The sequence below is a fragment of the Falco biarmicus genome, chromosome 6 (genome assembly GCF_023638135.1).
Source record: "Falco biarmicus isolate bFalBia1 chromosome 6, bFalBia1.pri, whole genome shotgun sequence".
Classification (NCBI taxonomy): domain Eukaryota; kingdom Metazoa; phylum Chordata; class Aves; order Falconiformes; family Falconidae; genus Falco; species Falco biarmicus.
In genome coordinates this window covers 22,107,706-22,125,732 of record NC_079293.1, presented here as the reverse complement: position 1 = coordinate 22,125,732, position 18,027 = coordinate 22,107,706, and the positions used below count along the sequence as shown (strand labels likewise).

Genomic DNA, 18,027 nt, shown 5'->3' with positions numbered 1-18,027 from the left:
CTCTTGGCACTCACCCTTAAGATATTTCTAGACATTGGGTAAGCTTCCCTCTTAGTCTTCTCTTCCCCAGGCCCAGCTCTCTCAGCCTTCCCTCGTAAGGGAGAGGCTAGCGCCCCCTCATCATCTGTGTATCCCTCCACTGGGCCCTCTCCAGTAGTTCCCAGTCTCTCTTGAACTGGGGAGCCCAGCACTGGACACAGCACCCCAGATGCGGCCTCACCAGGGCAGAGCAGAGGGGCAGGATCACCTCCCTCCACCTGCTGGCCATGATCCTCCTGATGCACCCCAGGGTCCCACTGGCCTTGGCCACCAGGGCACACTGCTGGCCCATGGGCACCTTGCTGCCCACCAGAGCTCCCAGGCCCTTCCCCGCAGAGCTGCCTCCCAGCAGGCCAGCCCCAGCCTGTACTGGTGCGGGGGGTTATTCCTGCCCAGGGGCAGGACCCTCCACTTGCCTTTGCTGAACTCCATGAGGTCCCTCTGCGCCCAGCTCCCCAGCCTGCCCAGGTCTTGCTGAATGGCAGCGCAGCCTGCTGGGGTCTCAGCCACTGCTCCCAGTGCTGTGTCACCAGCAAATGTGCTGAGGGGACACTCTGTCCCTTCATCCAGGGCATTGATGAAGTTGAAGACTGGACCCCTGTACTAACCCCTGGGGAACACCATGAGCTACAGACCTCTAACTAGACTGTGTTGCTGATCACAACCCTCTGAGCTCTGCTATTCAGCCAGTTCTCAGTCCATTTCACTGTCCACCTACCTAACCCACACGTCCTGAGCTTACCTATGAGGGTGTTATGGGAGACAGTGTCAAAAGCCTTGCTGAAGTCAAGGCAGACAAGACCCACTATTGTCCCCTCATCTACCCAGCCAGTCCTTCCACCATAGAAGGCTATCAGGTTGGTCAAGAATGATTTCCCCTTGGTGAACCCATGTTGACTACTCCTGATAACCTTCTTCCACATGCTCAGAGATGTCCTCCAGGATGAGCTGTTCCATCACCTTTCCAGGGATGGAGGTGAGGCTGACTGGCCTGTAGTTTCCTGGGTCATCCTTCCTGACCTTATTGAAGACTGCAGTGACATTGCCTTTCCTCCAGTCCTCAGGCACCATTCCTGTTCTCCATGGCCTTTCAAAGATGATGGAGAGTGGCTCTGGCAATTACATCTGCCAGCTCCCTCAGCTCTCAGATGTGCAGCCCATTGGGGTTCATGGATTTGTGGGTGTCAGATTTGCCTAAATGACATCTAATCTGATCCTCCTTGACCAAGGGAAAGTCTTACTTTATCTGGACTTTCTTGCCTCCAGGGTCTGGGATTCCTGAGGGCTGGTCTTAGCAGTAAAGACTGAAGTGAAGACGGCACTCAGTAACTCTGCCTTCTCTGTGTTGTTTGCCACCAGGGCACTCACCTCATTCAGCAGCGGGCCCACATTTTCCCTATCTTCTTTGTGCTACTGTTGTACTTGGAAAAGCCCTTCTTGTTGTCCTTGACATCCCTTGCCAGATTTAATTCCAAACAGACCTTAGCCTTCCTTGATGCATTCCTGCATACTCTGATAACGTCTCTATATTCCTCCCAAGTGGCCTGTCCCTTTTCCCACATCCCATAAACTTCCTTCTTCTGTTTGAGTTCGGCCAGAAGCTACTTACTCATCCATGCAGTCCCGCTGTCCCCTTTGCTTGATTTCTTACTCATAGGGATGCACTGACCTTAAGCTTGGAGGAAGTGATGCTTGAATATTAGCCAGCTCTCTTGGACCCTGCTACCTTGTAGAGCCCCAAGCCATGGGATTCCTCCAAACAGGTCCTTGAAGAGGCCACAATCAGCTCTCCTGAAGTCCAGGGTTGTAATCCTACTTATTGTCCTGCTTCTTCCATGCAGGATCCTGAACTCCATCATCTCATGGCCACTGCAGCCAAGGCTGCCCCCAAACTTCCCATCTCCAACCAGTCCTTTGTTTGTGAGTACAAGGTCCAGGAGCCTCCTCGACCCCTTGGCTTCTCTACCACCTGTGTCAAAAAGTTATCATCAGTGCTCTGTAGGAACCTCCTAGACTGTGTGTGCACCTAGCTGTGTTGCCTTTCCAGCAGATAACAGATGTCATATGATCGTGCTGTCAATAGAACTGGAGACTTGTAAATCAAATGGAGATAGGCTGAGAACAAATCTAACTGCACCTGTTCATACTCTCTAAATCTGCCTTCAGCTGGAAAGGAAGTATATTAATAAACCTAGCATTATGCCTCATTGCCTCCTTTCCAGAGTACCAGAGCCATGATTTTAATTTTGAAATAATTTTTTTCTGGTTGCACTTACAATGAATTCAGTTTCTTAAAACAGGAAAATTTTGATGTGAACTTCCATGAGGAAAGGTTAGGAAGATAGGATGTAGGAATTAATTATCAATCTGATGCTTGATAATTTAAGTTGAACAACGAGATTTTATTCCCAAATATTTCTTAAAATTATTTCTGAAAGTCAGAAAGTTTCCTATAAACCTCACAGCAGAAATAAGTCTTTAGCAGCTATTTGACAATAAAGTAGAAAATAATGCTGCAGATGAGCTCAGGAAGATTATTTCATACAGAGAAGGCAGCCAGCAACACTCAGGGGTATGTATGCTTGTGAGTGAGTTTATACCTGACATCTCTGACATAGCAGATGGAGCATGGTTGGTGAGAAATAAAAAAGGGCAGGTAGGATAGGCATGGAAGGGCAATACTAAACAATGCTTTTAAGATATTTTTATTTTTAATGCATTTGTAAACAAATGAGTCATTTAAATCAAGGGAAACCATTCATAGTTTAAGTAATTGGATATTTAAGTCTCAGCCCTGCCAGTAACTCTCTTTGTGCCTGAAGATGCATCTTCATACATTAGTTTGAATGACTGAAATCTGAAATAATGATGGGAAATAAAAGCAAGAAGTTTTTAGTAGCACAGAAAATTTTATGGCATATTGCAAGGTGAGAAGGCCTTAAGATATACAGTACAGAAATGAGAAATCACTAAAGGTTTAAACCCCACTGAATAAATAATTCTATGGGAACCCCTAGATAGTCTTTCCCTTAATAACCTGGGATTTCAAAACCATTTTTACAGGCGGAGCTGTTATTCTATCTTGTGAATCACACTACATGGCTCTCTATCTTCAGGAAATTCTGTTTGAATTGTATCAGTGCATGACTTTTCCTAGCTTATGTTGTTTGCTTTGGTCTTGTATTTGATGCTATCTCATGACGTGTTTGTTACCATACCATCATATGTTTATTACCATTAAAAAAAGCACACCAAAATCCTTTTTTATTTCACATTTTCCCAAAGGATATCATTATTATTTATTTATTCATGAAAATCTAAAACTGTTTAGTATGTCCACTAGAAGTACTACCCTCACCTGTGCCTTTCTTTTGAGACATATGACTAAATATAACTTCGGGAAAATTATGCAGAGGTTGGAAGTGTAGAAGACTTTATTATATTTAGGTGATCTGGAAGAGGAAGGGTGAAAGAGTGCTGCTCCCATGAGGTGCTCAGGGTGTCAAGAAGCATATGCATTATAGCTTGTCTATCTTGACCTCAAAATGAGATGGTGATGTGGTGATGAACTCATTAGAAAAGTTAGGATTCATTTACCAGGGATGTTTGCGGAGGTATAGCATGGATTCAGGTCATCCCATTTCCAGTGCTTACTTCCTCACTTAGTAATGGTAGGTAATATTAAGAGAAAGATGCATACAAGCCAGAAAAAAATTACTAAGACAGTCTTTCCCAGAGTTATATCAGCACACTGTGGAACTAATTGGATTGGCTTTTCCTTTAGTTTCCTGGTTTCCTTTCTTCCCTGATCAGTTCACTATGACCTCTTTAGACCAAAACACCATTTGAACTCTTGCTTAAGTGAATGACTTACGAATAGCCATTCATAAGCAATGCAAGAAGGTTATTTCATGTTAAAACACTCACCCATAAGGATCTGCTAGTGGTCATTCATTGAATGGGCTCCTTGGACCTTTATTCTAAGCTTTTACAGCCTCTCATGCCAATATATTGAGTGCTGTTATTCGTAGGATGATTTGGCTGAAACATGGAAGCACAATGTAGATCTCTGCAGTGATTGGTTTCAGAGTAAAATCTTCTAATTAGATCCTTCCATACTCCAGCAGAACAGTAAGAGTAAGGCCTGATAATTAACCAATGCTTATTTTAAAATGTTTAATTTATTAAAATAATATAAATCGTGGCTTTTGATATATTGAATTGTTTTCTCAAAAAAGGTAGAGGATTTGACAGAAGATGCCTTCTATGAATTCAAAGTTGCTGCTGCAAATCTGGTTGGAATAGGTCAACCTTCAGATCCCAGTGAGCATTTTAAGTGTAAAGCCTGGACTATGCCAGAACCTGGTAAGTCTATTAGTTCCTCATGAATTTTAATTCAGTATAAACTCCTTAAAACACCGTCAGTGTAATGTTTCAGCCAAATTCTACCGGAAGTCTTTTGGTTAATTTCTGCTGTATTACCTATTGAGTTTGCCATTGCTTCTGAGATCTCCTGTTAAAAGCTACCGCCACATTCCCATTGGATGTCCTGGGAAGTGGGTGACCTTTACTTAGCTTGCTGAGTGTCTCCTTTCACTGCCTGCATCAGCTTGGAGAAGAAAGTCTTCAGCCTTTAGTCTATGTTTTTATCTCTATCAGCTGTTCACCCCCAGCCTTCCAAGCTCTGCTTCACACTCGCCACCTGTACAGTATATAGCCATTTCTGCACCATAATTGCAGTCTATTAAGAATACTCCTGGAGTTTCAGATTCCAAAACTATAGTTTTTGGTCATAAGTAAGACACAACAGGGGCCTGTTTCTTGACATAGAGGCAAGTAGCACTGTGTAGCTCATGCTTAACATCTGAAGGCTTCCAGTCTCAACTAGCGTGCCCTTATTCATGTATTTCCCCTAGATTGTACCTAGGTGTTACCTAAGAATTATTAGCCAGGTGTTAGAACAAATGTTCTAACAAACACACAGCAGAAGTGACTGCTAATACTCAAATCTGTGCTTAGGTTGTCTGCAGTTTTGCAATGTAGGTGTATCTGAAGACTGTCAACTGCAATGCTAACTCTGTAGAAAATGTTAAATAAGTATTTTGAATTCAGGACCACCAGTAAAAGAAAGTTAAACTTTAGTCTACCTCATGAGCACAAAACCCTAAGCGTTAGACATCTAGGGAATTTGTTCCCCTCAGTAATGCTCGAGTTCTGTAAATAAACTATGAAAGGGTTTTTGAAGGCCCATTCTGCTTATTTTATAACATGATAACACCCTTGCTCATACCAGGCAAGACTTTTGCTGAAGCTATTTCTGATGTCTGCTACCATTTGCCTAAACAAAGCATGTCACAGTACAGCCCATAATGAAAACACAGGCACCTACCACTTTAATATATTTCTACCTTTTCCCCAAAATGCTGTAAAATACTGCTGTATTGTTAAATCAAATTCTGTTTATGACACTGAGCTTTGGCATGCATTTAAGGATCTATTCTAATACTTATTTATGTCATCAGGAGCTGTCTGACACCTACACACATCTGTTTCATGCCTAAATGTTCATGCAAATATTATGTCCGTAAAGAAAAAAAATCCAACCTCTAAATCTGGTTTTGTAAACCTACTAGAAATTTTAGTGATTTCAAAAGGACATAATTAGCATAAAGCGACAGGAAAATGTCAGTTTCCTTTTCTATGCTATATGTAAAAAGTAATTCTGGCCTGGAACAAGAAACAATTCAGTAAGATTGCGGGATCATTTACTAAGAAAGACTCTCAAATGTCACCTAACTCAACTGCTTGCCCACATGTACTATCAGCTATACCTATCTCCTTGACAGAGGCTTGTCTAATCCATCGTTAAAGGCTTCTACCCATGAAGAAGTCTAGTCTCTTTCGACAGGATCTGTTCCTAATCTTACTATGCTTACAGTTTAAAAGCTTTTTCTGATGTTCCTGAATCTTTCTTCCTGCAATTTAAACCTGTTTGCTTTTTGTCCTGTCCACCAAAAACTTGAAGAAGAGATTATTCCTTTCCTCTCACATCCTAGATTTCCCCTTCAACTGACAAAATCCAGTTCATGCAATCTTCCCCATAGATCAAGTATTCTTTATCTCTACATAAACAATTTTTTTGCTATTCTTTGAACTTTTTCCACTTGATTCATGTCTTTCTTGATTAGCAGCACACAAACTGGAGACATTGTTTCAAATAAAGATTTTTCAGTGCTGAGCAGAGAAATGGTAACTCCACACCTACAATTATTTGCCTGCTTAGAAATCCCTTTCTATTTGTCTTTTTAAAGAAACATTATACTGTTATGCTAAGTTCCAAGTTTACTTCTTTTCAATGTCCAGATTCTTTTTTGCAAAACCGCTTGTCAGAGAGTTGTTCTCCATGTTTTCTAGCTAAATTCTTCTGAGTTTATAAATCTTCCTTTCTGGATTTAATGACATGACAAAGCTGTCAATAAAATATTTAATATGACCTTAACTACCTTTCCGTTAATTACATTTTCTTATGATCTAGTAATATTTAATATAAATGCATTATCAGTGGAATAATTATTTTCCTTAAAGAAAGGATCTGTGATTTATTCTCTCTACAGTGTTTCTAAAACGTCAGTGAAATTGCCTAGTGTGTAAACAAGTGAAGATTATCCTTCATTTTAAATTATATATAAAGAAATAAAATAAAAGGCACTTTCAGGAAATGAAGAGAGTGAAATTTCCATTTTCATAATGAACAATCTGACCTTTCTACTCCTTGGCCGATTACATTGTTCTCATTATGAAACCAATTGAACGAAGAGCATTGCATTCGTTGTGTTTAAAAAACAAAACCACAAACAACACCCTCATACCCACCCCCACTCCCACAAATTGCCAAACCTGTTGAAATATTTCACAAGTCTTTTGTAGAATAAGTTTTTAAACTATGGTTTAGCAATAATGAAAAGAAATAATTGAGATTTAACTCTGGGAGAAAGAGGCTGACCCTCTTCCTTGACTTACTAAAGATACTGAAGACTAATGTAATGTGACTGCAATATACTCCCAATGTCAATGAAATATTCTTCCACCTTTTGATATGGAAGGGAGGTTTTGTTAGAAAGGCCAAAACCCCTTGCAGGATTTCCAGCATGAGTGATGGATTCCTTGCCCAGAGCCCATAATTATTTCATCCTTCTGCAGAACTCTAGTCTTAGGTATCTCTGAGCCTCTGTGAGTTAACAATGATAGCTAATGAATTATTTTACATGACTTTAAAAAAAAAAGTGAAACATCTGTGGTCTCAGAATCCTCAGAATAGAACATATTTCATTACACATTTTCTTCTACTGTCTAGATTTCTAGCAGCTGCATCTGCCAGTAGAATTTTAATTAACTGTGGATATATAGACATTTAGATTGGGATTTTTAAAGAGCCCTCAGAGAAAGCTTTAGGCTCCTTGAAAATGGCAGTCTTCCCATAAGAAAATCTAGTGTTTATCCTCATAAGGTCTGCAACCGGTACATACAGGTTTCTTTTCTGAAATGTGCTTATCCACTGTGGGGAAACACTTTTCTACTGTTTTTTGTTGTGTGTTTGCTGAATGGCATACATTAAAAATTTCATGTTAATTCATCACTGGTTAAGATCATGTAGGCTGGAATGACAATCAGGTTTGTAAGGTTTTGCTACTCTTCTTTTTTTTAAATGAGGAGATGTGTTGCAGGGAAAAGTAATATCTTGAATTAGACCAAACTGACAACACTGAGAGAATCCCTAAGTCTCACGTACATTCAAGTTTCCTTACTCTAAATTTAAAACACAGGTAAGCTTCCAGTTACATAATCTGTCTGAATATCAGTATTCTGTCACGGGTGTTTTCACCATGGTAGGAAACAGATATGATTATGCCTTTATAGTCTACTGGTATAAATAAATATCAGAAGTATAGCAAAAAACAAATGCTACAAGTTAAACTGAATAGCACTAGAACAGTTAAGTGAAGGAGAGAAGGAAAGTATAGTCAGGACAACATAATCTGATAGCTCCAAAGGTATGTACTCTCACTTATTCATAGAATATCAGGATGTTTTTGGTGTAAATAGTCCTCCTAACACACATCATTATAAGAAGTTCTTCTTGGTTATCATCATCCACCTCACAATGAAAAATTCTTCTGTCAGGGAATGAGAAGCCCTATCCAAAGTCCACTGGTACCAGTGGGTTTTGGATTAGTCTGAAGGATCAGGGTTGATGTATACCAACAAAAAATAAAAATCCTGATCCTAAATTATAAACCTGAGTCAGGCTCAGCAAATCAACTTTGATGTGGGGCTGGCGAATTAAGTAATAATAACCTCTGTTACTTGTTGGAAAATTTTAAACTGCATGGATTTTGCACATGAATAGCTTTCCCTTAAAATGGAGTTACTAAGATCTAGCTAAGAATGTGTGCTTCAGAATACTAATGTCACTCACTGCGTAAAGCAGGCATTGCTGTATAGAGCCATGAAGGAAAAACAACCTAAACACCACATATACCAGGTTTTTTGAAAATTACAAGACTTTTGAAAGCAAACACAGGCAAATCAAAATTATTTTGGCCTCTAAAGGGCCAGTTTGCAAAATTTTATTATATTGAAATGAACTTACAATATTTGAAATATTTTAGGTCCTGCCTATGGTCTCACAATTTGTGAAGTTAGAAACTCATCACTGGTTCTTCTGTGGAAAGCTCCTGTGTATGAAGGCAAAAGCCCTATTACTGGGTATTTAGTGGACTATAAGGAAGTAGATACAGAAGACTGGATCACTGCAAATGAGAAACCTACTTCCACGCGTTATTATAAGGTAACATTTTCATTAGTAAGTGTTAATTCAAAACTGAGTTCTAGAAACAGCTGGTTGAGTATAACAAAGATGTGTATTTGAACATGGGCTTATGCTAACATCTTCATGGTAAACAAAAGAGTTTAGATTGTTGTTTAAATTGGCTTTGGTCTTTATCTTTTTCAAGGTCACTGATTTACATGAGGGTCATACCTATGTTTTCAAAGTTCGTGCAGTGAATGATGCTGGGGTAGGCAAGTCATCTGAGATATCTGAACCAGTGCTTGTTGAGGCACGGCCAGGTAATGAACTGTTTTGTCTCCTCTGCTTGTAAAATACTGGAATACTTAGAAGGGAATTTAATCAATCTGATTTGATATTGCAGTGCAGTTAAGTGTGCTTTCAAGAGTTAAGAAGCTCTCAGCCTTAAAACTTAAAGAAAAAAATCTTGTTTTTAAATTTTTATTCTCATGAACAAAGGTGTTACTTGCTGTAAGTGAGAAGCATGACAACACATATGTTAAAAGTTCAAGAGTGATAAAAATTAATTTCCTTAAATTTCACATTTTCTCATATTCAGTTTAATTTTATGGATGTGTTTCTCAATAAGTATTTATCTTTTTCAGTATTCCTTTTTTTTGTGTAGAGTAAGAATCTTGCTAGTATGCAATGCTGAGTCAGCATGTGACATACGCTTCAAGATCTGCAAGTAAAATCGGTATCTGTTAGTGAAGATGGACATAATTTGCATGGGTTTAGTAATCTCTGAATTGCAGCTCAAAAGAAAAATGCAGCCTTGACATTTGAGTTGATTCCTGTTTTGCAGGAACAAAAGAAATCTTTTCGGGTGTAGATGATGAGGGTAATATTTACCTGGCTTTTGAGTGCAAAGAAGCTACAGACGCATCTCATTTTGCATGGGGTAAATCATATGAGGAGATTGATGATTCTGATAAATTTAAGATTGAAACAGAAGGAAATCAGTAAGTCATACCAGTCTATAATATTATTAGAAGTTGTGTTTAAAAATCTCAATAACATGAGAACCCCCTTTAATTATATCCTTCTTTATTGGTGATTTTAGTTCTAAGCTGTACTTCAAAAATCCTGATAAATCCGACTTGGGAACTTACTCTATCTCAGTTAGTGACACAGATGGGGTTTCATCCAGCTTTGTTATGGACGAGGAAGGTAAGGTTCTTAGTGTCTCAAGTCTTTCTTCATTTTATCACCTCAACTGCACTAAAATTGTCCAAGAAATAAAAAAGAACATTTTTTTCCTATGCATTAAGGAAAAATAAAAAAGACCACACAACAGGCTTTGATTGATTATTAGTTTTTCTGATTATCACAATAATGAAAATTGGGATAACTTAAGGCAGTGTTTTATTTTTTTAAAAAAGATAAATAATATGCCCAATTAGAATTGTTTTCTTTATGCTGAGACTATAATGCTGTTTGTAAATATCTGTTACACTTTCAGTTAAACCTCTGAAAATGTTGCTTGTTTCACTGTTTTGTGAAACTCTTTCTCTAGTATGTCACTTTTGCTGTGATTTGACTTTATAGCTTTTCACATCTTAGAATAATTGGTTCTCTATTAACTGCAAAGTTACCATCGGATCTCTGCTTACCAAGGAGCCTAATATAGAGACAGACCTTGAGGTTCTAGATACAGTTTCATATAGCTGAGATACAGAGAATTATTGAGAAGTATGTGAGAAAAAGAATGTTGTTTTAACAATATCTGAATACATTGGCTTAAATTATCCTTTGGTTTAAATTTAGATTAGTTTTGCTTTATTTCATTGTAAGTATTTTGTTTTATTGGAGTTGCAGTTGCAATGAATTTGCTGCAGTCTGACTTCGGTTTACCATCGCGAGGTGGTGAGGTGAAAGGCAAAGTGGGGGGACATTTCTATTTTTCAATAACACAAAAATTATTTTGGTGCTTTCCCAGTCTACAGGCTTTAATTGCTATGTCCAGTTCCTTAAGCATGAGAATCCCTCTAGTTACCTTCTTTCAAAGTGATTTAAGGGGAGAAGGTGAAACTAAGTGTGTGTGATAGTAGGCAGGACTTTTGTCACAGTGTGAACCATGTCAAACCTTTCATTCAAAGTAGGTGTTGAGAAGAAATCCGTGTGCAGTGACAAAAAATATGACATATAACATTTATGTGGACACTTAGCCATTACCAATATCTGCTTCTTCTAGGGAAGCTAAACTTTTAATATTGTAAGTTTTTCAGTGAATACTGTAGGAAAAGACAGATATGCGTTTATCATAACAACTTCTCTTTGACTTAGTTTTGAAGCATCATTCTGAAACCTGTCTGTAAGTCTTGTCACCGTCAGCCCTGCCTTTGAGGTTTCATTTGTAAAAGTGCACTGAAGGTTAAGGTGTGGGTTCCCAGCCCACACTTAGCTCATGTCTTCCCTGGCTATATTATCTGTCACTCGGAGTTATACTTTGTACTGGATCCCTGCACAAGTATCAACTTGTCCATCTTTGCACTGGAAACCATTATTTCACTACCCATTTACTTCCTCAAATGCTATAAATTCTCCTGTAATTTTGCTAAATCCTTGACCATGTCATAAATCCTTGCTAATTTCCTTTGGTCTTTACATTACCTGTAAGTTTGAAATTGGCAGTAATGTTCATCTTACAAATCTTTATTGGTAATGAATATGATAAATAGGGTTAGTATGAAAATCTAAGAAAGTGATTTCTAGACACTCACGCAGCCTTCATGAGGATTTAGTGCATTAAATAAACTTTCTGTACCTTTTCTAAACTAACCTGCACTCAATCTTGTTTCCTGCCACAGTAAACCAAGCTTTTCAGGTACAGTATCAGAAAGGAAGTCAGCAGATAAAGGAACCTCATACACGACTTAGAAGTTATTGTCTCCCACCTTTCATTTAAATCCCATAGAGAATTTCAAATAGGTTTCATCCCTTGTTTAGGTTCTTTTGCACAAGAGAGCGTGCATGAAAATGCGTGAAATAGGAACACTTGTTAAACCCATATATCAGAATTTTAAGTTTCTTAAATCTCATATTTTAGTCATAATTTTCTGAAGAATTGGGTATTTCACATGAAAGACTTAAGGAGATTATCTGTTGATGCTGATATGTACCTTCTTTGATGCTCATTTTCTGACTGTATTTTTCAGAATAAATTAAAACGTGAATATATTTCTTAATTTCAGAGCTTGAACGTTTGATGGCATTAAGCAATGAAATAAAGAATCCAAGTAAGTTAAATATATGAGTCTATTTGACACTTCTAGAAGAAATATAATTGCATACTAATGACTGGAGTTCCAAAAAGGTTCTTCCTCAGGCAACGGGAGCTTCTTTTTTCAAAGAACTTGGTCCTTATATTTCCATTTCCATTACTCTTTCAAAGACCATTAGTTTGCATTGAATGAAATCCTCATTGCCTACAAGTCTTTTGAATTTAACTTTGACAACAGATTATGGGTTGCTACTAGCCAATTCCTTATAAAATATGCAAACTCTAAGCTGTAAATTATTTTCCCCTTTTGAGAAATTAATTTTTACATCAGCCAAAGACTGCATTAGACATCTTTTCCCTGCATAAAATTTATTCTATATCTAGCATCCCGTAAATAATAGGGAGATAGTAATATTTTACTACAATAGTCTTTTTCCTCAGAATGATTCATGCATTATTGGCTTCTGATTGCTTTTCTCTCTGCAGCAATACCTCTGAAATCAGAATTAGCTTACGAGATTCTTGAGAAAGGAGAAGTTCGTTTCTGGATTCAGGCTGAAAGCTTATCACCAAATTCTACCTACAGATTTGTTATTAATGATAAAGAAGTTGAAAACAGTGATGTAAGTACATATTGAGTACTATATATATATATATGGGATTTTACTTAATAAACCTTATGCATTAATAAGTATCCTATTTCTATCATAGAACCATAGAATCTTTTAGGTTGGAGAAGACCTTTAAGATCATCAAGTCTAATTATTAACCTAGCACTGCCTAGTCCACCATTAAACCATGTCCCTAAGCACTACATCTATATGTCTTCTAAATACTTCTAGAGGTAGTGACTCAACTGCTTTCCTAAGCAGCCTGTTCCAATGCTTGACAACCCTTCCAGTGAAGAAATTTTTCCTAAAATCCAGCCTAAATCTCCCCTGACACATGTGGAGCCATTTCCTATTGTCCTATCACTTGTTACTTGGGAGAAGAGACTGACACCTATCTTGCTACAACCTCCTTTCAGTTGTAGAGATAGATAAATTCTCCCCCAGGCCTCCCTTTTCTCCAGGCTGAACAACTACAGTTCACTCCTCTAAGACTTGTTCTCTAAAACCTTCATCAGCGTTGTTGCTCTTCTTTGGACATGCCCCAGCATCTCAATGTCTTTCTTGTAGTGAGAGGCCCAAAACTGAACACAGGATTCAAGTTGCAGCCTCACCAGTGCCTAGTACAGGGGGACAATCACTTCCTTAGTCTTGCTGACCACACTGTTTCTGGTACAAGCCATGATGCTGTTGGCCTTCTTGGCCACCTGGGCACACTGCTGGCCCACATTCAGTCATCTGTCGACCAGCGCCCCCAGGTCCTTTAACACCAGCAGCTTTCCAGCCACTGTTGCCCAAACCAGTAGCGTTGCCTGAGGTTGTTGTGACCCAAGTGCAGGACCTGACACTTCTCCCTTGACCCATCAGTCCAGCCTGTCCAGATCCCTCTGTACAGCCTTCCTACCCTCAAGCAGATCAACGCTCCCACCCAGCTTGGTGTCACCTGCAAACTCAGTGAGGGTGCGCTCGATCCCCTTGTCCAGACCATTGATAAAGATATTAAACAGAACTGGCCCCAATACAGAGTCCAGGGGAACACCAGCTGTGTCCGGCCACCAACTGGATTTAACTCCAGTCAACACCACTCGTAGGCTCAGCCATGCAGCCAGTTTTTTACCCAGTGAACAATACAACTGTCCAGCCATGAGCAGCCAGTTTCTCCAGGAGAATGCTGTGGGAAGTGGTATCAAAGGCTTTACTGAAGCCTGGGTAGGTAACATCCACAGCCTTTCCCTCATCCACTAGGTGAGTCGTCTTGTCGTAGAATGAGATCAGGTTAGTCAAGCAGGACCTGCCTTCATGTACCCATGCTGGCTGGGCATGATCCCCCAGCTGTCCTGCATGTGCCTTACGATGGCACTCAGGATGATCTCCTCCATAACCTCTTCTGACAGTGAGGTCAGGCTGACAGGCCTGTAGTTCCCTGGATCGTATAGCTTCTTAAAACCATGTCATTAAGGTATGATAACACCTGAAAGGAATGCCAATCTCTAATCTTTCTTACAGTATAGATTTTCTGCTGCAGAGTGAGCCTATTCATACCAAAAAAAGAGAGCAAAGTTTAACCCTCAGAAGTCTGTATTAATTTGGGGTAGCTAGATGACCAACAGCCAAAGAGAAGGAGAAGTGAGACACAGATCATTATTAAACACATCTGATTAAAAGTAGTGCACAAATATTTTAAGAAAATAGCTCAAGATAAAAAAGCTGCCTCAAGTACAATTTTGGACTCCAAACCAGCAAGACATGTTGTTCTCGGAGAACCTCTGAGGCTACTGCTACTAATTCTGCATATAATGTGGGAGGCATGTGAGAATGCAACAATGGTCATAGGTATAAACTTTTAGATGGTGTCATTTTCTTTCTTTCTTTTTTTTTTTTTTTTTTTTTAATTTGGCATTGATACTAAATGTGCGTTGAATGGCTACATGGAGATGAAAGGTCAGGACACCAGCTTCCTGCATTTTCATAGCTCTAGGAAGATCTTCTATAGAAAGGGATATAGAGAAGTGATCAGACTGGGCTAAGAAGAAAGCCAGGTCATGCCCTTGCAGGGCTGGGGTATGGTTCATTTACTGGCCACAAAGCACAGAACTGGAAATACCTTTTCCTGTGAGGAAACCATTTCCAGTGCAGCTGTTTGAAAAGTTCAGTTTATTCCTGAGGATGCAAAGCCTGGTTTGGCCAGAGAAACTTATCAGCATTTTTATACCAGAGAAAAGCAAAGAGCATTTACTTTAATTACATATTGATAGGTGGAAGAAAAAGTGTTTCTGAGTGAAATACTTCTCTGTTTTTCTTACATTAAGAAGTAGTAAGCTATAGCACCTGAATGTTAGTGACTAAGGTCTACTGAAATGACAATATTCTGTCTTGGTAATGTAAGTGTAACAGAACAAGCTATTTTTAGTTCGCATATGTTTGGGAATCATTGACATCAGAGACAGTCTTGAAGTGGAGCTGCATTATTTCACCTCTTTAATTAGTAACCCACAGGTGACATTTACATTTGGAGACTGATGATATTTTTGTGGAAAGTCACATAAAAGCCTAGTATTTATGGTGCCCATAAAATCATTGAACTTCATCTTGCTGCATAATGGCAATAGTTAGAAGCCTAATTACACTCTAAAACCTGCCTGGAGACTAGGCTACAGTCACTGAACATGTTCAATAGACCATTATACTGGTGAATTGTAGTCTGATTCTTGACATTGGCTGAAGTGATAAATCTTTCCTTCTAGGTCCTAACAGGGAACAGTTTTGGTAAGATTTCAAAAAAATCTGAGAATGGAATGAACTGGACCCTATTTAAGCAGCTTTCATTTTAATATTCTGATATTTTTTTCATTTACCCAAAAGCAAGAAATAAAATTCTAGAAGTGTGATAAAGGATCAGATTAAAACATACATCTTGCTCTTCGTTTTCTGCTTCTGGCAAATCTCAATATAACATTCTCCCTGAGAACTCATGAAATGAATGTAAGTGTTGTCCTTGACCTCTGTGGGCAAAAGACTGTAAGCAGCAATTTGAATTTGCACCTTTTGATAGTCTGGTGAGGTTTATAACTTGTCTTTTTAACCTACCTTGCCTATCTCCTCCACCTTTACAGATGAACTCTTACATAAGTAGTTTTTCTACTTAATTTCCTGACTAATTAAATCTTGATCTATTCCTTGACATTCTGTCTTTCTGTGAACCATATATGGGAAAGTGCACATCCAGATTATATGAGCATTTCCCCCTGTTATTTTATATAAATATTATACCTCAGTCTCTTCTAAGTCATTTATTTACTAAATTGTTATCCTAATCTGTTGGCTACTGCTTTGTTAATTATATTGTCTTTTCTCTTTCTTCATCGTTCAGTTACCCCATTAAAATTTGAACTAGCACTGTTTGTACATTTGAAAGTGCCAGTAATGAATGCTAACAATCTTGACTGTGTCTACACTGTTCTTCGGGCTTGCTGTCCATAGAACAGTGAATCTGTTCTTGAGGCTGGCCAGGGGGTGTCCCTCAAAGCTGAAGCAGATATACCTGTGGGGTTAATCCTATTAATTTTGGTTCAGTTCTGAAAGTTCTTCCATGTAAGAAAGTGGTCCCGGAGAATTTAATAAGTAGCATTTTTACTAGCTTTCCCCCCCTCTTCCTTCTTTCTTGTTTTCCTAAATTTTATGTGTGGCTTTAGGTACCTTTTTCTACTTTTGGAGTCCAGTAAAAAGGTTAATCAAAACATTTTGTCTATAAGGCATCATGTCTCCTTTTAACATTAATGGATTCTATAAAAATTTACTGCATAGAACTCCTTCTAGATGGTGACATTTACTTTTCTGTCCCACCATTAACAGAACATTTTACATATAATATCCTTGGCCCCATTGGTTACTTAAAAGTATCGACCAATAACTTCTGTGGATTATTTGTACTTTGCTTTGGGAACGTGTTAGTTGAGATTCAAACAGCATCAATGTTAGTGGGCCACATCAACCTCATGGTTGTTACTCACTGAAAGAAAGAGGATATTACTTAGTAAAAAGTGGTTGTATCTAAAGTAGTACCTGCAAATTCAAAACACATTTTGCAAGTGTTGTCCAATATTTGCTTGCAATTTTCTATTCCCTTGATGATGCCTGACAATAATTTATATTTCAGGAATATTTAATAGAAAGCAAACATAAAAATGACACAAAGTGAAAAACATTTAACTTTGAATTCAAGCCAATATTTGGTATTTTGAGTATTCTGCAAGCACTTTAATAGGTAACCAGATGTTTTGACAGAATTCTAATTCTTTTTTGCTGGATTTGGTTGATCTTTTAGTTCCTAGAATCTCTGTTGGTTTTGCATAAATTACTGTTGTCACAGTCTTCCACGTTAGCGTTCTTTGAAAATAGCTAGCATTAGATAAGCAAATCATTATACCCTTCCTAAATAAATTTTTTTTAGTGAGAAAATAATATCCGGTATTGAGCTACCACATATGTCTCAGAGGTATTTAGTAGTCATGACTTTTTGGATTTGTCTTGATAGGTTTATTTGGAGATCCACGTTTGTGTCTACAAACATAATACCTCCAGCTGTTTCTGGACTCTGCTAGGAGTAGTGCTTCAGCCCAGAAAAACCCCTTGTTGAGCTGGAAGCTGCAATGCAGCTAAAGGCTGGCTCTGTAGGCTTTTCTTCAAACATGCATAGTGCCATAAACTATTATTTTTAAATCCAAACCACCTGTATTATGATGACTTGTGGATTCCAAGTGCAGCTGCACACAGAGGTTTCTGTCACCACTGGGATCTTCTTATACAACAGTAAATACAAGCACAGCCCTTTTCCATAGTTTACAATTTAAAAGACGTGAAAAAGATTGTGTGGAGGCAAGGATATAAAAATTATTAATTTGATAAAGAATCATAAGTAATTTACCCTATACTACAGTAAAGTTATCATTTGTTTATTTCAGAGGCATAAAATGAATTGTGACCGTTCAAATGGCATTATAGAAATGGTGATGGACAGATTTACAATTGACAATGAAGGTACCTATACAGTACAGATTCAAGATGGAAAGGCCAAGAACCAGTCTTCGTTAGTTCTCATTGGAGATGGTAGGTTCACTGAAACATTGAAACTTTGATTTGGATGAAGAAATGAACTCCAATTATTCTTTTGAGTAATTTTCTGACTAACTCATTTTTCATTCACCTCTCCTAAAATTTAGCATTCAAGGCAGTATTGGCTGAGTCTGAGCTCCAGCGAAAGGAATTTCTCAGAAAGCAAGGTAAGACAGAGTTGATTGGTGACTTTAGGC

At 38.4% G+C, this 18,027-nt stretch overlaps 1 protein-coding gene across 1 annotated transcript in view; it reads left to right on the top strand.

Annotated features, from left to right (window-relative positions):
• Nucleotides 1-18,027, top strand: part of MYOM2 (myomesin 2) — a 76,946-nt gene that overhangs the window by 37,491 nt on the left and 21,428 nt on the right. The window contains exons 18-26 of the mRNA XM_056344708.1: nt 4,278-4,404; nt 8,709-8,887; nt 9,054-9,168; nt 9,693-9,849; nt 9,951-10,057; nt 12,082-12,126; nt 12,597-12,733; nt 17,680-17,824; nt 17,938-17,997. Coding sequence (XP_056200683.1) covers nt 4,278-4,404; nt 8,709-8,887; nt 9,054-9,168; nt 9,693-9,849; nt 9,951-10,057; nt 12,082-12,126; nt 12,597-12,733; nt 17,680-17,824; nt 17,938-17,997 — 1,072 coding nt within the window. The remainder of the gene's footprint in view (nt 1-4,277; nt 4,405-8,708; nt 8,888-9,053; nt 9,169-9,692; nt 9,850-9,950; nt 10,058-12,081; nt 12,127-12,596; nt 12,734-17,679; nt 17,825-17,937; nt 17,998-18,027) is intronic.